Source organism: Bipolaris victoriae (assembly GCF_000527765.1).
Source record: "Bipolaris victoriae FI3 unplaced genomic scaffold scaffold_59, whole genome shotgun sequence".
Lineage (NCBI taxonomy): Eukaryota > Fungi > Ascomycota > Dothideomycetes > Pleosporales > Pleosporaceae > Bipolaris > Bipolaris victoriae.
This window is the reverse complement of record NW_014575333.1, coordinates 161,263-184,511: the sequence shown is the minus strand read 5'-3', so window position 1 is coordinate 184,511 and position 23,249 is coordinate 161,263. Positions and strand designations below refer to the sequence as shown.

The following is a 23,249-nucleotide window of genomic DNA, read 5'->3' as shown; positions in this document are numbered from 1 at the left end:
GACGGGTGTGAGGGCACCGTGGGTGACGGAGCAGCAGACGGCACCAGCGAAAGCGAATCGCGCATACAGTCCAACGCCGGTGGGCGCGGCTGGGTCGACTTTGGCTCCAATCGCGGCCTTTGCGGCGTCGAGCTTGGAGGAGCCGGTCGAGGTGGGTGGAGGAGAGGTGGCCATTTCGCTGATATGAATAACAGACGCGAAGGGGGTGGAGTGGAGTGGAGAGGTGCGGTGCGGTGGTGTTGAGAATGGACAGATGGAGATCAAGAAACCCTAGTTGTTGGTGAGAAGTTTTGTGCTTGGCACTGGACCCGTTCTTTTCCGACCACAATCCGGATACCCGCCCTTGTCAGTATTCCTCCATTCACGTCACTGCACTCTAGTGCGTGCGCAACCGGAACCCGGGTCTGTTAATCCCGCAGCCGCAGCACTTTCTTTTTATATATTTACTTGCAATTCTCACCGCTCTATCAACACGGAGTCGCCCTTGCTTTAATATCTAGCTACTCAGAAGCATATTGCACCCCACCAATATCATGCTGAATCACATGTCAGCTCTGCGCCCCGCAACTAGCTTGACAATTTTCAAACTTTTGCGCCCATATTTGGCTGGACATGTCAGAATGATTTGGTCACTCGTCACTTTAGTGCAAGTCATGAGAAAATTCTAATCTTGTGATTGTGCGACATCAAGTTGTGCTCTGATAAGCTATGTTGTACGGTTCTTGCGTCACATGTGTGTTCGACGTATATGGCGTATTTCTCTCACTCAAAAGCTGAAAGGTCCAGAACATTTGCCCCATCTCTCGAACAGGTAGAGAGACATGCGAAAGACAAAAGTATAAGCAGATTTTTCCTCCTTCGCCACCATGCAAATGAGAAGCATGAAGCCAGGAATGCCCGACCATATTTGTATTTCTCAAGTCACTGACTCTTACGACCACAAGCCACTGACCGTCTCTACTCCTCTTTCTACTACTGCCTTGACACGTGCTCTTAACGCATTATTCGAACATTCTACATCCAAATCCTCCAGCCACACCTTGGCCACAAAACGATCAAACTTGATCTCAACCCCTGGAACAGGAATGCCTAGGTTGTGCAAACGCTTCAACTCTTGCTTGTCCTCTGTGGACAGTTGGTCATCGGCTGAATAAGATTCGGTGGCGCCATGAGGATCTGTTGCAGATGCAGCATCAGGCACTGGGGCATCTGGAGAGGGTGTATCGGCGTCTGTAGTAGCGGCTGGTGTTCCGTTGGTGGTTGCTGTCGTGGTACTGTTACGAGGAAGGGTAATGGGACGGACAGCTTCCTCGCCGAATTGTGCCTCGAGGAAGAGGAAAAGGCGAGCGAGACGTGTGGAGGGGTCGGGTGTCCGGTGAGGGTGCGGTTTATCCTTGAAGCGGTGAGTGAATTTCGTAGCAGAAATGTCGTCTGAAGCTGGAGGTCCATGGTTGTGCGAGTGTTGCTTTGAGGATTCTTATTGGATATGTTAGTAAATAGTGTGACTGGAAGATATGATAGGGGCGAAACTTACGCCGTACAGCCGCTGGTGAGGACTCGACTGTGAACAGGACGGCGAGGACGGCATCGGCAATTCCATCGTTGATTACATTGCCCTCCCACTCGACCTCTACTCTCCCACCGTTCTTGACGAGCACGCCTACGCAATCCATGACAGTAAATTTGATCTCTGTCCGGTTGACCTCCTCATCTGCTTCTTCCTTGTGCCCATTTTCAGTGCCGTTCATCTTGCCTTCAACAGCTGCATCAGTGAGACGCGTCTCTTTAATGGCACCAAACGTGCCTTCTAGAGCCCACCGTATCAAATCAATGCCTGCCGCTGATAGTGTAATATGTTGACGGCAAAGAATAGTCGTAGTTGTCAATCCAGCATACTCTTTCAAATCCTCTGGTGCCATGAGACTGATCTTGAAATCGTTCTGTATCAACACTCCACTGATGATGTCTACATTTTCCCCCTCTAATCCCTGCTTTACCCCAGCCTGACCAGCTTCACTGCCACCAGGGGTCAGAGAACGAGGCATCGGTGGAGTGATGGAAGCTAGCTTTCCCACAACTTTTGCGATCTTATCGGTTTTGAAGGGGATGCGGAGTTCCTCACAATTGGCGGGGGAGTAGATTTTAGTGGGAATAGTTTTTTGGGCGTTGAAAGAGAGAAGTTTTGATTTCAAGCGGGTCATGTTGCCTTTTTCGCCATGGACGAGAATCTAAAATATGTATTAGTATCCACAATCAACTCTGAATGCTAAGCTTGAAACTTTTAGGAACTTACGACAACTGGCGCGCCGACTTCCTGCACAAACTCCATGTTCTCTTTTCCGTCAACGTGAGCAGCAAAACTGTATTCCTGGACTGTGCACCGTCGGGGTATCATGGTCTGCTCATTCTCCCGTTGACCTGGTCGACGCGCTGTATTGCTTGCTCGTGTCATTATAGCGGGAATTTGATCAGGCTCATGTACAATCTGCTTCGCCATTGTACCTTCGACAGAGTAACCCGTGATGATGACACCGTTCCTCGGATCCGGGGCCCATCGCTCAAGCAGCTCACGTGATGTGCCTGACTGCATCATACCAGGTGAAGCCAGCATGACACAGCCTCCAAGGTCGTCAAAGCGCTCCAGGCTCTTGAGTGATCGAACGAATTTGAAGTCCCAAGCTCCCCGACGGCCTGTATCGCCTGCTGCTTCGGCCTCTGCCATGCGCTCAGCGAAGAGACGCTTGATGTTGTCGTTCATGGCTGAAACATATGTTTGGTAAACCTGCATACACTTTCGCGCCAGACTCGAGTTGTAATAGATGGGTATCTTCTGGACTTCTGGATGTTTGCTCCAGTACTCGTCCAAGATGAGCAAAAGTTCTTGTGCTCGTCCCAGGGCAAAAACTGGGAGCAGGGCTCGGCCACCGCGGTTGAGCACATCTGTAATGGCCTTCATGAGCTGTGCTTCTCGCTCAACACGTGGAGTGTGCATCGAGATACCAAATGTTGACTCAGTAATGAGAACATCAATCTTGACGCCAGGCGGTACAGAAGCAGACACCAAATGTCGGTCATCTTCTCGCGAGTAATCTCCAGTGAAGAGTATCTTCAAACCGGCAATCTCCATGAGGAACATTGCAGCACCAAGCACGTGACCTGCTGGATACGGTGTTATCCGTACACCAGACACGGTATGCGTAGTGTAGAAATCTATGGACTCGATCATGGGGTAGGTATTGAGATGATCGGCCTCAGTGTACATTTGGATCTTGGTCTCAGAGTTGCTCGACATGTTGCCAACACGGACCGAGTCTTGGATGAGCCACTTGTAGATTGCTTTGGTAGGATGTGTCATGAAGACGCGACCCTTGAAGTTTGTTTTGGCAAGGACGTATGGGAGAGAAGCTGCATGGTCGACGTGAAAACTAGCCTAATGTCAGCCTACTGAACGACGGCCAACAAGGACAAGGACAAGCTCGGAGAGTAGACGTAGAGGAGTAGCTAGATACAGGGGCGGAAAGCGGGGATTGGTACATCATTGAAGTCGAACGGGGAGGATGCAAATTATATTCCATTGATACTGATATACAAGTCGCTGAACTGCGAGTGCCCAATGTGCGCTCATGGTCCGACTCCAGTGATGCGCCGAACCCCAAGTCCCATAGCAAGCAAGATGTGCGTATACATACTGTGATATCAAGAGCACGTCTACAGTGCTAAGATCAAAGTCGTCGTAAAAGGGCATGGCGGACAAGCCCTCGTGGGCGGGGTGCATGCCGGCATCGAGCTGCGCCTTGTTAGCAGGGTCGCCTTGGGCTCCAAGTCTGTCTGCGCACCATGACCGTCTTGCCCTTGTACTGGATGATGTGACATGACCGCCCGACCTCGTTACCGCCTCCCAAGCAGAGGAACATGAGCTCGTCGGAGGGATCTATGGGGTCGTCGTCTTCGGGCGCCATTGCAGCTGCCTTTCTCTTTGCAGCCATGGTCGTGGCAGGTAGAGTCGAACAAGCGCGCTTTTTCTTGACGGACACGGGCGAGGCAAGAGGCGGGTACTACGAAAGATGGGGGGGAAGGTGAGTGCCAGAGAACGCGTCGAAGGTGCAACAAAGAGCGCTCTAGCTAAGCTTCATTAGTCAGATGGTCAGTGTCGACGTAGCAATCATGCGCCTCAGTAATGACAGGCGAGGGTGAAGGTAAAGCTGCTGCTACTGCCTGGTGTTGTTGCGCGTTTGGGTGAGAGTGAGGTGATGTTCCGTTGCGGCTGCGCTTTGTCGGGCGCGTCTGCCAAGCCCCAGTTAGTGCGCCTGCCACCGCTGGCGTAACTTCGTAACCTTGCTCCATCAAGACTCCCACAGGTATCGACGCGCCGACCGACACCACCCACCGCGACCGTCTACAGAAATCACGGCTCATCGCCAGCCTTGTCGCCCGCACAATTCGCCATCCCCGGATGACACGCGGATAGACGCTTCTCGCCTGCGCAACTCCCCACAGGGGACGAGCTGCCCACCATGTCCTACAACCAGCAGTATCCTCCGCCCCAGGGCCAGCAGCAGCAGCCGCGCGCATTCTCTCCGCAAAATTACCAGCACTCACCAACGGCCCTTTCCCCGACCATGGGCAGCGGCATTCCTCCCAACAAGCGGCAGCGCCTGTCGCCCAATCCACCATCGCCAGCACCCTACCAGTCGCCCTTCGGCATGCCTGGCGCGCCGGCATATCCCTCGTCACCCTACGCCAACTCCCCCCAGACACCCGGCTATCTATCGCTGCCAACATCACCCGCCGCGATGCAGCCCCCGCCCTTTCACCAGCCGCAGCCCTACCAGCAACCAAATGCGCATTCGCCCGCGCCACAGAGTTCTATGCCGCCGCCAAAGGTTCCGTACAGTAAGGCCACTGACAACTCGGAGCTGGAAAAGGCGAATGCGCGCGATTTGGACGTTAATAATATCAGTGATGTGCTCACCGGATCGGGTATCGACTTGCGCGCCGAGGAGGACAATCTGCTGCAGAACTATCGGAGCTTCACCTCGCAAGGCTCCGCATCTACAGTATCACCACACGGAAGTTTTAACAACTGGAATCAACAAGGCCATGGCGCATACCAAGGGACCGGTCCGCTCAGCCAGGAAATGACCAAGGAGCAGCAACAAGCCGAATTTATCAGGAAGCATGAACAGGCCGCTCGCATCCTGAATGAGTCGGCTCAACACCCCCTGAACGACCCCTTCCTGTCGGCAAGTGTGCTTCGGCACCGCATTGCAAAACGTGGATACGAGCACGGAATCCAGATCAATGTGGATGGCTTGTTCGACAAGATTCCTGACAAGGGCCAGCAAGAGATTACGCGTAGCACGCAGACCGGCGCAAACGGCGAGCAAATCATCGGTCTAGAGGCTGCCAGTCTGCTCAACCAGAATGCTCCGCTTGTGGAGATTCTGACATTAATAACTCTCGCTGCCGAGGAGCGTGTACGGACTCTTGTTGAAGATTCTTTTGCTCTGTGTCAAGGTCGCCAGAATACCTCCGATGGCGTCATTCCCCCTCAGATGGTTGATATCGCCGTTATAGATGAGAATGCCCAAGAAAAGATGGTCCGGCCTGTTAATATCTTGAAGACACCATGGGAAGCACCGGATAGCGCTGTCAGCCCCACAGCGACAGCAAACAAGGGTTGGTTTATTCTTCGAGTATCTAAAACAGCAGCTAACAGACATAGGCCTACCCAATGCGGCACGTTTGCCTACACCACCGAGCGAAGCGCCACCTACCCCCCAGCGGACATTTCAAAATATCAACCGCGTCGCCAATGCGCTCACCAAGCGCGTTCAAGACGACTACAAATGGGAACAAGAACGCCTTCGTAAGCGAGCAAAGCGACAAGCAGGTGTTTCCAGTACATCAGCAGATGCACCAGCGATACCAATACCGCTCCCGGAGCCAGTTACAAAGAAAGCCTTGGCAGCTGCGAAGAAGCAGAGCCAGTCAGATGTCGTTGTATTCGGCAAAGCCAACGAAACAGCCAGTATGGCCCTCGGCGGAAAAAAGAAGAAGTATTCATGGATGACTGGTGGAGGTGGAGGCGGAGGTGGCGGCGGTGGAAGCGCATCTGGCGCCTCAACACCACGACCCGTGGCAGCATCTGGCGGCAGCGGTACGGTAACACCGGCCGCCCAAGCGCCCGAGAAGGCCCTCATCGGCCGCAAACGCAAGTTCGGCGAGGCCATTGAGCAGACAGAGACGGGCGCTGGCATCCAACTTCGCGATCTCATTCACGTGCTCGAGAATGACGGCCGCGAAAAGAAGACACTTACGCTCATCTTGGCGCGCATGAAGAACACGGACAAGGATGTGAAGACGGAGGTTAATAGGAATCTGCCCCCCATCTCCACTAATGTACCTGGACGGGTATGAAGAAATTCAAGAAAGATTATTCTCTCCCGATTTTTTTTCGGGATCTTTTCATTATTCACTTGCATTCATCAGCGATGGCGTTCTCACATCCGGGTTGGGGTGGGAGGTTTAAATCGTGGAAGCTGACAAGGAGCAAAAAAGAAGTGTGCTTGCGTGCACGTGTATGTGCCTTTTTATCTTTCTTCTCTTTTCTCGTTTTGCACTATCCCAAGAGCTGGGATAAAACTTTTTCTTCTCAAATGGATCACGGAAAGGGGTTCATTAAGCTACCTTTTTCTGATCTTTTGGACGGCTGTGTACCCTTTTCAACAATGAAAGAAATGGTATGAATGTCTTGAATTGAATTATTGATATGAGCTTTTGTAATGTGGTGGAGGATCTGTCTTCTTTATCTTCCCAGATTATACGTGTCCATATTTTATTCCTCTAATTCCGGAAACCTAGAGTAGGGGGTTGGCGATGTTTATAGCCAAGAAGTAAATGTCAGAAAGCCCAGCGGGCTACAGTTGAAGTATAACTTGCGAAGACGAACTGAGAAATTAGTGGGAAACTGGAAAACAGGGGTTGGGGGCTAGCGGTTGAGTTGCAATTGTTTAAATCATGCATTGCATGTAATAACTTTTCACGTTTTTTAGCTATAGATGTACGCTATTGTTTACCCTAGACACGTTGCTATCGAGTCTGTCGTATTGGCAGAGTAAGCTCAGTAGTCAGAAATGGATTTCCTTAAAGATCTATTTTCGACCTTTCAGATGCTCAGCAAACCACACGGGCCAATGGTTCCATCCAACGGGTGATAGCGCCTTGGCACTCACCTAGGTTTATGTAGCTGCCTTTACCGGTACATGATAGAATCAACCTCTCAGACACTTCACTTGTCCACTATCTGGGCCACGTCGGTGCCTCCCTCCCTCGCACGACGCGATGTCGGACAATCCCGGTACCCTTATGGTCTAGCCGACGAAGCCCAGCCACGGCATTCATTTCTTCCTCCACAACACCACACACTGATTGCAAAAATACCTCACGACTACAATTACTCTCTTTACTGATCCTTTTTTCGTTATCAAAAACTTCATCATGGGTCAATATGACGAGCTTGGTCAGTCCGAGGCAGAGTTTGTCAAGATTACCAACACCAAGTTCAATCAGATCAATGGCCACACTACCTTGTGGACCGGCACCTTGAAAGAGACTGCCGATGCAGAAATCGCGGGTTTCAAGTCCAGCAGCTACTATGGCGATTACCAGATTGGTCCCGCAGAGCGCTCAGAGTTCCATGAACATGAGCGTCCCATTGCCATCTGTTTCTCTGGTACCGAGTCGGTCACAGACCTCTCAGACTCTTTCACTCTCACTGCACTTGACATCAACCCCGCCATTGCTCTCCTCAATGAGAAAGAGTATGAAAAATACCTGGCCGAGCTTCACAAGCGAAAGCAGAAGTTAGCTACGACAGCTCAGGGCGCAAAGTACTGTGATACATCAGTCTATTCTAATGTCGCTTGAAAGAAAAACCACGATCGAAACTGTCCGCAGAAGCACGCTAATCTTTGAAGGAGAACTAAAGACGTTGGAGACAAATGGGCTTGACCTGGACGCGCTCACTCTGAAGGATGCTGAACATGAGTACAGCTAAGTCAAGATGGCGGAATGGAATGGACACTGCCAATTCGACCGATCATTTTTTGGTCTTTAGCTTTTCTTGGGCGTCTCTTCGTTGCGTTCGAATTTCTGAGGGGCTTTGCGCGGATTTATACGGCCTGGTAACTCAAGGCCATGAAAATTAGTTATATGCTGCTGCACTTGAATACCGTTCATACTGCCTGACTGTGCGCACATGGATAGATAGCACGAGCAACTAACTGTCGCAAACGCATGCAAATGGTCCCGAAAGTGTGTGAGATGGCCCTCGCGAGTATAAACTTCAGCTCGCTCGTGGATGGGAAGAGAGGCATCGTGGAAACAAAAAGGATATAGTCGACCACACATGAGCTAGTCGTTCGTGTTCGTTGGCAAAATCTGGACCATCTCGACGGAACCTTCCACCTTGCAGATTTGCTTCACATGCACCAAAGAAGCATGTAAGTACTTTCTCACTAGCTGCATTGTTCTTGGTTATAGATCGAACGTGTCCTCGCATGTGTTCGCCTCGTCCTCTATCGGTGGTGAATGTCTCGCCGCAAACAACAAACTGGCCAAGTGTCTCCTTGTAACCACAGGTTTGGTATTGGCAAGGTTGATGTAGTGGCGCGAGTGTGTCCAGAAGAACTTGAGCTCATCAGTACTTTCACATTCCATGCATGTCCGCCTCTCTGGTCGGAAACTGGTCCCGTTCAAGTTCTGATTGCAACTGTCGCAACGGTAGCATAGCTCTTAGGACCGTATTGTCCTAGCGGACACTGGTTGTGGCTGGGGCGGACACCGCTCGATGCGCTTGGTGTCCTCGAATATATCCCGAGGTTAAGCTGCGTCCTACCTTTAGTACCTGCTACTAGCTGGGCTGTTAGAGTTCAATGTTCTATATAAATGATGTGAGGCGCGCCTGCAGCGCGCGCTCTTTATCTCCAGCAGCTCCTACGGACAACTGATTTTTCTTTTGACTCGTTTTCTGGCTGGCTGGTTAGGCAGGTGGACATTCCGGTGTTCCTTATTTGATTAGATGCTATCCAAGTAAAGAGATTCCCGATATCTTTGCCCGGATGTTGCATGCATTTGCGGAATGTATACTCCGTCGCCCTCCACAAACATATGCATCCACTCTACCTCTATTTTTGTCATGTCTTCCTAATTATTACAGATTTAGCTGCATATCAAGATCAGCCCTAGAGAGGTTTCGCACATGAAGAGATGCGATGTAATTCGTTCTAAGAAGCCCTGTACTAATTAGCTATGTTAAGATATTAGAGGTCTCTATTAGTAATAAAAGAATTCACTTTCACTTCACTTCACTTCACCTTCTTCTCTTAATAATAATCACACGTCACTAGGAGAAGGCTTAGTGAGGGTTATTTCAGGGTCGCTTCTACCTTTACTTAAAAGTAGCCTTGAAGTTCACATCCTTCTTATATCTTGCTACCACGCTCTCTCTTCTGGCTACTCTCTACCATAGTCTACCTAGCGCCAACGGCAACAGCTTATCGCAACAGCAATTTCCTACATCAAGTCAATACCAAGTCGACACTAACCCAACACCATGCCTGCTACCAAGAACGAGTCGAGTGAGACAGACGTGAGCGGTAAGAAGTGGACTGATGACGAGAAGGTAAGAAGGCTGCACCCATGCACACTAGCGCTAGCTGACAAGTCAATACATAGTTGGCGTACCTCGTTGTCCTGTGCGGGCATGAGGGCGGACTCAAAGCCAAGATCGATGTAAGAAGTGTGGCTAACATCTATGCGCTCACGTACTAACTCGATATTACAGAATGCGCCTAAGCTAGCTGGTCGGAGTGACATCGCTTGCAGGAGAATGATCGAGCGTCTTGAGGAGCAGTTCAAGCAGGAGATTGCTCGTATGAAGAAATCGAAGATTAGCAACGGCCAGACTACGAACAAGCGCAAGAACAAGAACGGCGATGACGAGGAGAATGGTTCTAACGAGGGCACGCCTAAGAAGAACAAGAATAAGAGCAGTGTTGGTGCCAAACTCTTGATTAAGGAGGAAATTCCTGAGGAGGAGATTCCTGAGTAGGTGACTCGGAGCTTGGGCAGGGCCTTGATGGATGAGGGCTTCTTACGCTACTTTGTCTCCTGTAGGGGTCTGATAAGTTGATTGCGATAGCCTCAACGAGAGGTGGGTGTTAATAGTGGGATGCGTCCATGTATGCAGAGACATCTAGCGGTCTTTGTTCTATTGAAAAGTAGCATGCTTGTTGCTTGTTCTGGCGATATGGAGTCGGGACTGCCAGAGGGCGCATGGTGGGATGGATCGATGAAAACAATGGAATAGTTAATGAATGAATGAATCAAGCATAGTGGAAGACGGGTGCAAGAGCGGTGATGCAGGGCGGATGCAGCATTAGGTAATACTGCATATGCTGAGTCATGGCGCAGCGGCGGGCGGCGAGCAGGGGGCGGATGCGCAAACTACGTACTACTTACTAGTAGCATGTCTTGTTGCATGCAGCCAGCGGCCATTCCGTCCTCACCGTCGCCTGCACTCCCTTGTGCGTGTGCTCTCTCCCGGTTTCCTCGTGTGCAATTGGCAGCAGTAGCAGCAGCACTGGCACTGTCTGGCCGCCTGAGTCCTTCGAGCCGTGCGTGCCGTGTGTCGTCTGCGTCCTCGTCGTCCGCCTCAGCGTCAGCCTCTGCAAACTGACCCCAGGCTGGCATGCTGCTTGGCCGAGTCTCTGTCGCCGCCTGCACAAAAACTCTCTGCGCAACCAGACGACCACCACTCGCTCTTTTTCACGCGCGCCCGCTTACCAGGCTGCCCAGTACTACTGTGCTCGCCTGCGCCCGCCGCCTGCTCCACCCACCGCCGCAAATGGACCACAATGGCTCCGTCAAGCGCAAGCAACCCCCAACTTCGCCCGCCACCGACCGCCCCCTCAAGCACATCAAGCCCGAACCCTCTGCACACGTGACAAACGGCCACGACGACACCATGGAAGATGCCCCCAGCGAATACAGCGCCGCCGACGACCTGCCGCCGTCTGCTCACGTTGCCGCTTCCGCCTCCGGACCCGACACGGCTGAGTGGCAGAAGACCATCGAGAACGTGGTTAAAAGCGTCGTCTCGATTCACTTTTGCCAGACATGCTCCTTTGACACAGATCCCGCCGTTAGCTCAGAGGCCACGGGCTTCGTCGTCGATGCCGAACAGGGCTATATCCTCACAAACAGACATGTCGTAGGCGCTGGGCCCTTTATCGGCTACTGCATCTTCGACAACCATGAGGAGTGCGACGTCTACCCCGTCTACCGCGATCCCGTCCACGACTTCGGTATCCTGCGCTTCGACCCCTCAAAGATTCGCTACATGCCCGTCACCGCCCTCAAGCTGCGCCCAGATAATGCAAAGGTCGGTGTTGAGATTCGCGTGGTCGGTAACGACGCTGGCGAGAAGCTGAGCATTCTGTCTGGTGTCATTAGCCGACTGGATCGCAACGCGCCCGAGTACGGCGAGGGCTACTCCGACTTCAACACAAACTACATACAGGCTGCCGCTGCCGCTAGCGGAGGTTCTTCGGGCAGTCCCGTAGTTGACCGCGACGGATATGCCGTTGCGCTGCAGGCGGGCGGACGTGCTGACGGTGCTGCGACCGACTACTTTCTGCCACTGGACCGTCCTCTGCGCGCGCTCGAGCTGATCCGCCAAGGCAAGCACGTCACCAGAGGCACTATCCAGACGCAGTGGATACTCAAGCCCTTCGACGAGTGTCGGCGACTGGGTCTCTCCGCTGAACTTGAAAAGGACATCCGCACTCAGTTCCCCAAAGAAACGGGCATGCTGGTTGCCGAGGTTGTCCTCCCCCAAGGCCCTGCATCGAACAAGGTCGAAGAGGGTGATCTCCTGCTCCGCGTCAACGGAGAGCTACTTACACAGTTTGTCCGTCTCGATGCAATCCTGGATGAACACGTGGGCCAAACCATTTCTGTGACCATTCAGCGTGCAGGAGAGAACATGGACGTTGAGATTGACGTCGGCGATCTCCATGCCATTACTCCCGACAAGTTTGTTTCTGTTGCAGGTGCTTCGTTCCACGACCTCTCGTATCAACAAGCTCGTCTCTACGCCATCTCACTCAAGGGCGCAGGTGTGTACGTGTGTGAGGCAGCTGGCTCATTCAGATTTGCCGATGGCTACACTTCTGGCTGGCTGATTCAAGAAGTTGACAATCAGCCAACACCAGATCTAGACACTTTCATTCAAGTCATGAAGAAGATCCCTGACCGCAAGCGAGTCGTCATGATGTACAAGCACCTGCGCGATCTGCACACTGCAAACACCAGCATTACTGCAATCGATAGGCATTGGCACGCAAAGATTCGGGTAGCAACTCGTAATGATACGACTGGCTTGTGGGACTTTAGCCCACTTGCCGATGCCATACCACCTGTGCCTCCAGTTCCACGTCGTGCCAACTTTGTCAAGATGAGCTCTAGTTATCCAGAGGCTGTAGACATTGTCCGCAGTTTTGTACGCGTGCACGTCTCCATGCCCATCAAGCTTGACGGCTTCCCCAAGTTGAACAAGCAGGGCTATGGTCTTGTGGTTGATGCCGACCAGGGTCTGGTCCTTGTTTCGAGAGCAATCCTGCCCTACGACCTGTGCGATATATCCTTGATCATCGCCGATAGCATTTTTGTTGATGCAAAGGTTGTCTTCATGCACCCGTTACAGAACTATGCCATTGTCAAGTACGATGCCTCGCTAGTCAATGCACCCGTGAAGACTCCCAAGTTCGCGACGGATTTCATCAAGAAGGGTGCTGAGACGATTTTCTTTGGTATCAACCAAAACTTCCGACCTGTTGTGGCTAAGACGGTTGTCACGGATATTACCACTGTTGCTATCCCGGCTAGTGCAATCACGCCGCGGTATCGCGCGACCAATTTTGATGCCATCACTGTAGACACGAACCAGGCTTCGCATAGTGGCTCTGGTGTGCTTATTGCCGAGGATGGCACTGTCCAGGCTCTCTGGCTTTCATACTTGGGTGAACGAACTTCGCATAGTGGCAAGGACGTCGAATACCATCTCGGTCTTGCGACACCCAACCTTCTTCCAGTACTCAACGAGATCCGAAGCGGCAAGACTCCAAAGCTTCGCATCTTGAACGTTGAATTCCAGACAGTCCAGATGAGCCAAGCCCGCGTCATGGGTGTTTCAGAGGAATGGATCGAAAAGACAGAAACAGCCGATCCAGAGCGCCATCAGCTGTTCATGGTCCGAAAGGTCGATTCGGGCCACAGCGACGGTCTTCATGAGGGTGACGTCCTCTTGACGCTCAACGGCAAGCTCGTAACCCGCTCTCCGGATCTTGATGTCATGTACAACAACGAAGTCCTTGACGCAGTCATTGTGCGCAAACGCGAAGAAAAGACCATCAAGGTCTCGACGGTCCCAACCGAGGACCTCGAGACTGACCGTCTGGTCAGCTTCTGTGGCGCCACCTTCCACCGTCCTCACCAAGCCGTGCGTCAGCAAATCAGCAAAATCCACTCAGACGTCTACATTTCCTCGCGGGCCCGTGGCTCACCAGCGTATATGTACGGGGTAAGTTTGCTGCCTTCTCATTCTCCATCTTCTTTTGCTAATCAGTATCAATAGCTCGCACCTACAAACTTCGTCACACACGTCAACAATGTCCCAACACCCAATCTCTCCGCCTTCCTTGTCGAAATTAAGAAAATCAAGGATAACGAGTATTTCCGTATGAAAGTCATGACCTTTGACAACGTCCCCTGGGTTGCTACCATGAAAAAGAACGAGCACTACTTCCCTACCATTGAGCACATCAAAGATCCATCGGAACCCCTGGGCTGGAAAAAGATTATTCACGAGTGTGACGTTGGAGGCGCAAGAGAGGAATTAGGACCGGATGAGCTAGAAGCGGATGCTGCTGAAGATTAGACAGACAGGTGTTTCGGTATAGACAACGCGGGGCTTGAAAGAAATTAATAACCACTGCTATTCATCTTAACGCACAGGAGGAGTCTGGGATCATCATTCCATGTAAATGTGTCTATTTACTGTACAAAAATATCCCAAACTAGACCAAACAACATCTTCTCTATCTCTGCATCTCATGCTCCCCAAACTGACTCTTATCCCCCATCTCCACCCCCCGTCGCTGCATCTCAACCGCATACCGCATAACCTCCGCCTCCCACTCCTCCAGCGCCTCCATCTTCCCTCCCAACAAGCGCTCCACCGCCCCAGCCAGCGCCATAGCATCCAGCGCCGCCTGATTCGTACTCGCCGCCGTATGCGGCCGAAACCCTGCAAGCGCATCACCCAGCAACAGCACTCTTCCTCCCTCCAACACCGCCGCCGGCGCAATCACATCTGTAATCGCCTGCACAAATGGAACCTCCGTTCCACGTACCACCTCCGCAAACTGCGGCGGCAACATCTCTTTGGCCCTCTTCTTCTGACGTTCCCAAACCCCCAGATTGATACCGCCAGGAGGAAGCGTGATATGATGTTTCTTCCCATGTACATCCGTCATCACTTCCTCATGCTCAGTCGAATCTTCAGGAGCATTAACGTACCAGACCCAATTTAACAATCTGCTTCCTGGTTCCGTAGTGCCATGTGCACCGGGAATCGTGTAAGCGAGGATTTGGGTACCAGGGGCATGGAAGAAGGTGAAGGTGTTAGTGAAGAGGGAGTGGGTTGTAGCTGAGAGAGAGGACTCGGGTAGGGTGCCGCGCCAGGCTATGTAGCCGGCGTAGGTTCGTGTGGTGGAGGAGAAGTAGGAAGTGCGGATTTGGGAGCTGGGGCCGTCGGCGGCGAGGACGAGGTCTGCGGGGGTGGTGTGCGATTTGCCGGAGGTGTGGGTGTAGGATATTTGGACGGGGGTGGACAAGTCTGGGGATGAGACGTCTACGCTTGTGACTGTGCAGCCGTATTTGTAGGATGTGCTTCCTTCGCCGGGTTCTGGGGTGGGGACTGCAGCGTAGTCGGTTTTTGTGCCGTCGTAGTTTGTGCGGAGGAGGTGGTAGAGGAGGTCCCAGCTTGTCATGTGTTGGTCTTGGTCGTGGCGGCTGATTATTTTGCCTTGTTTGTCGAGATATTGCCGCTGGTGGCTTGGGACTGTTAGTGGTGTATTGGTCCGGTCATGGGTTTCGAAGAACTTTTGCACTTCTCGGCCGGCTACAACACCTGCGCCTTGGTCTTGGAGAAGGGGCGTTGGGTTGCGCTCGAAGATGCGGATGTTGAGGTCTTTTCTCAGACGCTTCAATGCAACTCCAGCCATGAGACCGCCTAGTGAGCCTCCTACGATGACGATGTTCTTGGGTTTTGCCTGGGTCATAGTTGTGCGTGGAACTGTGTGAAATGCGGAGATGAAATGAGAGATTGTTAGATTTGAGCCGTGAGTTCAGCAGTGCGTAGACTACATTTTAAGCTCAGAGACTACAAAGATCCACACAAGGATAGATTCTTGCATTACAGTCAATGACATGATGTTGTATCCTAGATGGTGTAAGGTTGGAAGTTGTCGGAAGCTCGATAGGGACGTCGCTTATGTTACCATGACGTACACTATATCCACAAGCATCGGAAACACACTAAAATCGTTCTCTGGTCGGTTATGTTCAAGGAAATGATCATTTTAGATTTTTCTAATCGTCTGGATCATGTATATACATGCTGGTTATCTGCGCCTGCGCTCATTGAAATGCCCGAACCGCCCTAGTATCCTAACAATCCGACTATGTACAGCACTGCTTCATCCCAAAGTCCTCCTTTCATTGGCACTGCAACTTCTGGCTTTTGAATATCCTGCAAATTTGGATTTGATGCGGACTTGCGGGCCCCTAAAGTACGGGACATGTACCGGTATACAAAATGAAACAGCAAAGCTACACACAACCAGATGTTGGCGATTCCAATCAGAACAGACGCGACAACTACACCAAACCAGTGGAGCGGCGGTCCTGTTATGAGAAAAGCGCAAATGATTAGACCGTGCGGAAGGTAGATGATGTAGTACAGAGGACGATCGAGGCGAGTCTTGGGAACCAGATTTTCGCCTTTAGTGCGTCGCGCCTTGCGGTTACCGACAAAAGGGAAGAAGCTAAAGTAACCCAACACACACGAGGTCGCCAATGCGATAAGAATGAAGGAAATGCTCGTAGGTGTAAAAGACCACTGCTTGAGGATATAGCTGTACCTCTCAAAGTAGGAAAAGATGAGGGTATCGATGTAGCCGCTCAGCAGAGCGAAGAGTAGGATGATAGGCTCGGAGGTGATCATCTCGTATGGCTGGAACATCGCCATGACCCATTTGTGAAATGGAAATATTTCCATCCAGACTTTATCGTAATTGGGTCCATAGACATTCGTGCTGCCCTTCTCTCTTTGCCTTTTCGCTTCACGATCCAGCAGAACCGACGCCCGCATCTCTTCCGTAAACAGCCAGTGGAGCAACTGTGTAGCTACCCCAAGAATGAGCTGAAGCCAAAAGGTACATCGCCAGTCAAGGAACTGTTGAACCGCGCCTCCAGCAACGCCAGCAAGGACAGTGCCAAGACAGATAAAGAGAGATGCCCACAAGACGGCGCAGAACTGCTCGTCCTCGTCAAACATATCCTGGATGATTCTCATATTTACGTCGCACCCAGCTGAAGATAGCCCTCCAACAATCCTCCCTCCAATGACTCCACCAAAGCTCTTTGACAAAGCGCACATCAGAACGGACATATTGGTCAGACCAAGTGAGGCCTGCGTGACTGACTTACGACCCATGTCGTCTGAAAATGGGCGCCAGAGCCTGCATCCGACCGCTTGCGAGATCGAGAACGCTGCCATTCCTAGTTGAGAATTTTTGACGCCAAAGTGTGTGTTTAGTGAGGGAACGGCGTTGTAGTAACTGGCTGCGGTGAAGGCTATGCTAGTTTGGCAGGATGAGATGACGGTCAGGAGGATCCATTTTCGACGTGCGGACCATGCCTGGGCTAGATTTTTGCGTGAATTCTGTTTAGTGAGGAATTTGGTGGAGGGGAGGCGATTCCGAATATAGGAGCCAGGTAGTTTGGAAGGGTGTGGTGAAAATAGTCTGTAAGGCTGTGATGAAGACATTTTAGGAGTCACGTGGGTTTGGTGGAATATATTAGGTATGTTGGATATGTGACTATCTTGGAGATTGTGTGTGTGTTCTGAGAGGCTTGGAAGGGAGTTACCGGGTATATATTATTCATAGACAGCTACAGATGCAAATGTTTATTGCTATGCATTTTCTCAACTGTGGTTGATGTGGTCTTGTCACCGTCTAACCATGGTCGAAGTTGGAGGACAGGATCGCATTTCCAAGAGGGGTGCATGTATTAGTAATGGGCTCTTCTATAGCTGCCTTGTTGAAGATACTAACAGCAGTCCCTAATCCTAAACGTATTGATAATGTGTGTCTGTCGAGTCGCTCAGCCAAGTCAAATAGGTGCGGGATTGAGCACTCCAATCTGTTCTTAATCACAATCTCAGCACGAAGTGACGGTAGAAAGAAGACCCCTGACCCAGCTATGTCAAGTCATCTTGATTATCACTTCTGTGTAGTTGCATTTGACGTACGACATTGGCGGAAGAGTGTGACTCGCTTTTCTCCACAGATTCCCATGCATCGAATGGAATTGCGTATACACGACTAGTTAGGTCCCATTGGACGGTACAATAAGTTTGCTGATGCTACCGTACATGGCTGTCTCGAATCCATTATTAATCTTCGTTAAGAGATCATACAATCACTTCGTCTATGTCACGCAGTTCGTGGGCGAAACGCGGATTGACGGGTATATGCAGCAAGCCGTAGGGTATTATGTGCTCATATCATAATTCAAGATTGACTGGCTTCGAGGGTTGCACAAAGTTGAGCAAGACTTTCATAACCCCGCATATGTGAATATACATTCAGGGTGGGTGCATATCTTATCAGTCCCCTGAACGTTGCTGCATCGATGTTCAGGCAACCATCGTTACATGTGCGGGAAAGATCTGAAGATGTGACCTTCCTGCGAAAGGCATAACTATCTCAAGTCACTCAAGAGGTTTGAGCCAACCGGCGTGGTTCCATTTGTAGTACAGCGTCATTGAACACCTTGTCACACAACACGGTTCTTTGAACCGAACACCTATAGCCATCTGAAATGTAGTATGCCTCAGTGTTCAGGGATCGCCACAATCCTCTGCACGGCCTGAAAAGGCAGGTGAAGTCCCAACGAGGATGCCACGTCCAATGACGGTTTTGACAGACGCGATGACATCTCGGCGAGAAGAATTCCGTCAGATTCCCATCAGACCGGACTTGAAACCATCTCAAGACTGACAGGAGTTTTGAACCCAACTTGACGTAGAGTTGTGTTTTCAATGTTCCGGAATTGCGAAGGGTCAACGAACGCATGAATGTCAGACTTTCTGCCGGTTAATGGAGAGAGAGGTACAATCGAAACTGAAACTACTGAGCGGCATAGATATTCCGTACAATAAAAGCCGATTTGCATCAATAAGTGCTATGTAGGTTGCTGAAGTCGTGACTGTTAGCGCATACGGCGATGCAGTGTGCCATGGATGCCGTGGTGATGTTCGGGGTGATGTCGGCCAATATTAACAGCACGCTTGTTGAACAGAGGAGTTCCTAGCGAGAGGATTTCGGATTACCTGTAGCTTAGGTCAAAGCGGCGAAATCCAGTAGTGCAACGATGCATCCGAGCCCGTTAAACGGTAGACGCAGTGCGGGGGTGATAGTCGACAGTGGTTCCTGGGGTTCCTGGAGCTTCTTGAAACCTCCGACGTCTGAACTGGGACGCGATGATCCAAGACAAACGAGAGCCACACACTCAGGTGCACCATGCTCAACATTTCCGTCCAATCATCTTGCTGTTTTCAAAATATACAGATACCGCAAGCTGACCAATGCATCCAGCGGTTCCAATTAGCCTTGTCTCTTCTTGCAGCGGTAGCAATAGGACAAGGTAGCAGCCTCTCTTCGCACGTTGGGCCTTGTGACAATTACCGGCATGCAGCGTTTGCACGTCTCTTCATGCAGCGGATGCGCATCCCTTCTGTTACACCAACAACATACAATCGTTCTGGCTGAGCAGCATCCGTCTTTACCAGTTTCGAGTAAGCGCTTGTGACTGAGGCCACTGAGCCATGTCCAAACACATCCCTCTGGCCCTCTTAGCCAGAACAGGCCCATGTGCGCGTCAAACTCAGTCCTTCTACCGCCTTCCCGCCTTCTGCAGTCGTATGTCGCTTTCTTCACCCTGCGGCCCGTTGCATGACTTGGGCCGTGTACTCGGTACCTGTTGAAATCAGTTCTCTGAGCAACACGTCTCCACATTCGTTCCATTAAGTAAGAGGGGGGATCCGAGTCTTCAAATCTTCATACCTCGCTCACTATCAGTCGAAACTATTCAGTCGAAACTATCACACTTACTCAGCACCCCTACAGCCTGGTCGTCATGGCAGCCGTCATGCGCCCACGAGCGCTAGATGGCGAGAGGAGAATGAACATGGACGCCCTTGGGATAGGCTACATGGTCTTCGCCATATTCTACACCATCATACTATCTGCAGAACTCTACTTTTTATATCGACGACGTGATGCATTCTGCATACAACTCCGAAACATCAAAGTGCTTTTCGCAGCAGTTTGCATGCTCCATGTGTATCTCAGTATTGTCCTCTTTGTATATCCTTGGAATGGCTTCTTTCCATGCTCAGCCGAATTCTGGATCATGTCTGTCTTCCTTCCATCTGGCATGGCATTCTTCCAGGGTGAGTAACTTTAGCTTACAGCCATAAGCCTTTACTAACGCTTCATAGCTTGCAATGCAAAGGTTCTCACAGTCTATGAGAGGCAGAATCGGTTGACGCGCAACTTCCTTGAAGGAGCGCGCAAGAAGCGCATCTCATACACCCCCCGTGGGCTATACGAAGCGTGGCGCGATCTTGATGCCGCAAAGAAGGTGTACTTTGGTACCTTGGCTGGATTAGCAATTTCAGTAAGAGCTGCTTGCTTAAATCACATATATTTTGCGCTAACCGGTACAGTTTATTCCTGCCATTATATTGTTCTTCGGTTCGCGCCGTTTTCATGCGTCCTACGGCTTCTTTGGAATGGCTACAGACTTCCACAAGTGCCGTCGAGGGGGTGAATGGTATGTGACGTGTTTGCGAAAAGATGGACGGCTGAACTAATCATAGTGCAGGATTCCATCGATTTTCGTTCAGCTATTCTGGACGATGCTTGTGGGTCCTTGGATTCTTTGGAAGATTCGCGATATCAGGGATGTTCATTCGTGGGCCTGGCAAACAAGACTTGCCATCATTGCTGGGTATGTTTAGTTTCCCTACTCCTTACTCAAATCACTTACACTCTGTAGCCTACCAGGAACGCCACTCTGGATTGCCTTTACATACTCAAACATGGAGATCGCTACAAGCGTCAATAGATTCTTCGCGCCAGCTGGATGGTAAGTTTCGGGTTTGCCCATAGTGCTTTGATCTTGACACTAACTCTACCAAATAGGTTCATACCATCACTGATAGTTTGCCAACAAGTCTTGATCATCATTCCTCTCCGTGACGCACTGAAGATGCAGCCTTACCGTCGCTCTTCAATCTCCGAAACCGATTCTTTCAAATCTTCACGGCCCATTCTGATCGAAAAGTCGCCAATTGAGAGCCTCGACAAATCTGCCAGAACCAAAGTATCTATGCAAGCGCTGGAATTTAGTATCGAACACAGCATTGAGCCTCTCATTGCCTGGGCCGCAGCCCGCGAATTTACAGCCGAGAACTGTATCTTCCTGCGCGAAGTGCGCAACTTTAGGAGAAAATGGGCTGTGCTAAAGGTCGTCACTACAGCGCAACGCCGCCAAATGTTCAACGAAGCATCCCTCATCTTCTTCACGCTCGTCAACCCGTTTACCGCCGAGATGGCCATCAACATCGAATACAAGATCTTCAAGACGCTGCAAGCCGTCTTCGCAGAAGTAGAATTCGATCCATATATGCCGCGCTGCAAAACGCCTGATGATGTTCAATCACCCGTCTTCAGGGAAAACGTCGTGTGCCCGTGGGAAGACACGTTCAGCCGCCCGACAAGTATCCAAAGCGACACGACATCATCATCCACCTCGAGTACAAAGAGCATAGTACCGAGTGAATTTACAGACGAAATTTTCGACGCTGCATATGACAGCATCAAGTACCTTGTTTTCACAAATACCTGGCCTAGGTATGTGGAGCTCGCAGGCAAGCTTCATAGCGCTCTCTGAACACCACGTCTCCCATGACTGCTGTTTCGATCAACGCCCCCCATTGTTTTTTTTTACCTTTTACCTGCCTCCCCTTCTTAGTTAGGATAATACCCTTGAATGATAATGCAATTACTTTTCCTGTTCATGTTGTTGAACTTGATCATCCTGGCTACCATCATCTACGTATTTTGCTGCCCCTTTTCCTCGTTCCCCAGCTTCTGGAAAGATGACGGAAAACCCAAAACTAAATTGTTCGTCATAATTATAATCATAATGTATTTTATTACCACTATTGGTCCACATGCGCAAACTATCGCCATCGCCATCGCCCAAAGCCCTGATTCTAGAAGCCCAAGGCAAGTTCTCTCATTGTACTCGCCAAGGACAACACCAGATCCACCTGTGGATGCGGTTTCGACATGTGTTTTGCTACCATGCGGGGCGCGTTCTAGAATTTGTCACGCTTCCAATGTTGATCAGCCGGTACGCATACCTCTCTTGGCAGTCGTAGAAAAAAGAGTACCCACTGTGATAGCGATCTAAAAGATCGACATGTGCACATGACATGGCAAGTAAAGTATAGAAACAAATCCTTCCCTTTGTAAACTAAACCCACGCAGTTCACTCCTTCACCACCCTTCTTTTTTCGATATGTGGAAAGTCGACGAGATGTCTCATACACGGAGGCTTCACAAATACTACTCGGCCTGTTTACCTGGATAACAAAACGGTCGTTTGCATGTCCAGGCTCCGTTTTCGCGACGCGAATGTTGCTCAGACAAGCCACAATGGTCGTTGACGGGAAAAAAAGAGTCTTTTTTTTTCCCTTTCCCTTTGCTCATCTCTCGTCGTTACAACCATCCGGTCGGGACCTCTATGCAGCGCGCCAAAATTCATGCGTCAGGGGGTGTGGCGCGGAAGGAATGGCAGAGTTGTGAGTTAGGAAAGGGGGCGGCTGGCGAGTTCGTGGCTGTAGGTTTCGTATCTTGGAGCGGATGGTGTCACAGGTTGTGGTGGTGCAGGATATGCACAGACCATGGGTGGTGAGTCGGGCTGACGGGATGGAGCGGCGGCTTGCCGAGTGGACGGTGGTACTAAGACGGAGGAGAAAATTAGTCGTGTGTCTTCTTTCGCACATTGTTGTCTACCCATGCGATTTTTGTCGAAGAAGCGACATACGGCATTGGTATCAATTTCGCGACTGTATTCTCCGTATCTGGTGCCAAAGTAGGGTACGCTGCCTTCTAGTAATGCAGCGCTGCCAAGTTTCTCGTACGGTTCCTCCTTTTCTTGGTTTTTCAGTCGATATTTAGAAGTTGGTGGTTCAATAGGGCCTTGTAGCGCGGGTGAAAAAGTTGAAAGGCCAGGCCATGCTATTAAGCATTCTGTGTTGGAAGATGACCAGTCTTCTGGGTATGGTTGTGTTGAAGGCCAAGTCGATGGGTCGGGTCTAAACGGTTTCACAATAGGCGTCCTGTAGGTTCCATCCGCTTGGCAGAAGAAGTCGATACTACGCTTGAGGGCAGGGATGACTCCATTTTGGGGGTTAGCTTCGTTTTTGAAGTGGTGGTTTATATCCTTCACACCAGAAGGATCGGTCAGGGCGTTTGAACACACTGCACACCACGGGTCTGGGTAGCTGTTCAATCCACGTGAGAAAGGCGATTCGCTCGAGGAAACCATGTTGTGCGAGAAGTATGTGTGTTAAAATTGGGGTTGAGAAATCACAACGGCTATGTCTTTCTCCTCGTGAAATAACGTGTTGATGCATGTCAAGTTATGAGAAGCTATCATTGCTAAATAGTAAAGAGTCGCATCGCATTATTCCTATGCACAAATATGTAGTAGAACTAAAGTTGAAGAATGCTGCAACAGAATAAAGATGCTTCTTCTGG

General features: G+C 50.7%; 9 protein-coding genes across 9 annotated transcripts; 5 read left to right on the top strand and 4 right to left on the bottom strand.

The window, feature by feature from the left end:
* Positions 1-931: 931 nt before the first annotated feature.
* COCVIDRAFT_27943 (hypothetical protein) lies at positions 932-3,986 on the bottom strand (the record flags this gene model as incomplete). Its single annotated transcript, XM_014699688.1, has 5 exons — positions 932-1,476; positions 1,535-2,228; positions 2,294-3,425; positions 3,690-3,787; positions 3,837-3,986. 5 exons carry the CDS (start codon positions 3,984-3,986, stop codon positions 932-934), a joined length of 2,619 nt encoding a protein of 872 aa, XP_014555174.1.
* Positions 3,987-4,514: 528 nt separating this feature from the next.
* On the top strand, positions 4,515-6,420 carry COCVIDRAFT_103149 (hypothetical protein; the record flags this gene model as incomplete). The annotated part of the gene is made up of 2 exons (XM_014699687.1): positions 4,515-5,679; positions 5,726-6,420. The coding sequence occupies 2 exons, from the start codon at positions 4,515-4,517 to the stop codon at positions 6,418-6,420; spliced, it is 1,860 nt and encodes a 619-aa protein (XP_014555173.1).
* A 1,080-nt stretch (positions 6,421-7,500) lies between these two features.
* COCVIDRAFT_17302 (hypothetical protein) lies at positions 7,501-7,929 on the top strand (the record flags this gene model as incomplete). Its single annotated transcript, XM_014699619.1, has 1 exon — positions 7,501-7,929. The coding sequence occupies one exon, from the start codon at positions 7,501-7,503 to the stop codon at positions 7,927-7,929; it is 429 nt and encodes a 142-aa protein (XP_014555105.1).
* A 1,687-nt stretch (positions 7,930-9,616) lies between these two features.
* Positions 9,617-10,114, top strand: COCVIDRAFT_27940 (hypothetical protein; the record flags this gene model as incomplete). Its single annotated transcript, XM_014699686.1, has 3 exons — positions 9,617-9,685; positions 9,739-9,795; positions 9,848-10,114. 3 exons carry the CDS (start codon positions 9,617-9,619, stop codon positions 10,112-10,114), a joined length of 393 nt encoding a protein of 130 aa, XP_014555172.1.
* Positions 10,115-10,909: 795 nt separating this feature from the next.
* On the top strand, positions 10,910-14,002 carry COCVIDRAFT_27939 (hypothetical protein; the record flags this gene model as incomplete). The annotated part of the gene is made up of 2 exons (XM_014699685.1): positions 10,910-13,645; positions 13,700-14,002. The coding sequence occupies 2 exons, from the start codon at positions 10,910-10,912 to the stop codon at positions 14,000-14,002; spliced, it is 3,039 nt and encodes a 1,012-aa protein (XP_014555171.1).
* A 160-nt stretch (positions 14,003-14,162) lies between these two features.
* Positions 14,163-15,407, bottom strand: COCVIDRAFT_103173 (hypothetical protein; the record flags this gene model as incomplete). The annotated part of the gene is made up of 1 exon (XM_014699684.1): positions 14,163-15,407. The coding sequence occupies one exon, from the start codon at positions 15,405-15,407 to the stop codon at positions 14,163-14,165; it is 1,245 nt and encodes a 414-aa protein (XP_014555170.1).
* Positions 15,408-15,787: 380 nt separating this feature from the next.
* Positions 15,788-17,176, bottom strand: COCVIDRAFT_103232 (hypothetical protein; the record flags this gene model as incomplete). The annotated part of the gene is made up of 1 exon (XM_014699683.1): positions 15,788-17,176. One exon carries the CDS (start codon positions 17,174-17,176, stop codon positions 15,788-15,790), a length of 1,389 nt encoding a protein of 462 aa, XP_014555169.1.
* Positions 17,177-19,551: 2,375 nt separating this feature from the next.
* On the top strand, positions 19,552-21,372 carry COCVIDRAFT_27936 (hypothetical protein; the record flags this gene model as incomplete). The annotated part of the gene is made up of 6 exons (XM_014699682.1): positions 19,552-19,867; positions 19,916-20,094; positions 20,144-20,250; positions 20,302-20,427; positions 20,476-20,565; positions 20,622-21,372. The coding sequence occupies 6 exons, from the start codon at positions 19,552-19,554 to the stop codon at positions 21,370-21,372; spliced, it is 1,569 nt and encodes a 522-aa protein (XP_014555168.1).
* A 921-nt stretch (positions 21,373-22,293) lies between these two features.
* COCVIDRAFT_17297 (hypothetical protein) lies at positions 22,294-23,037 on the bottom strand (the record flags this gene model as incomplete). Its single annotated transcript, XM_014699618.1, has 1 exon — positions 22,294-23,037. The coding sequence occupies one exon, from the start codon at positions 23,035-23,037 to the stop codon at positions 22,294-22,296; it is 744 nt and encodes a 247-aa protein (XP_014555104.1).
* Positions 23,038-23,249: the final 212 nt, after the last annotated feature.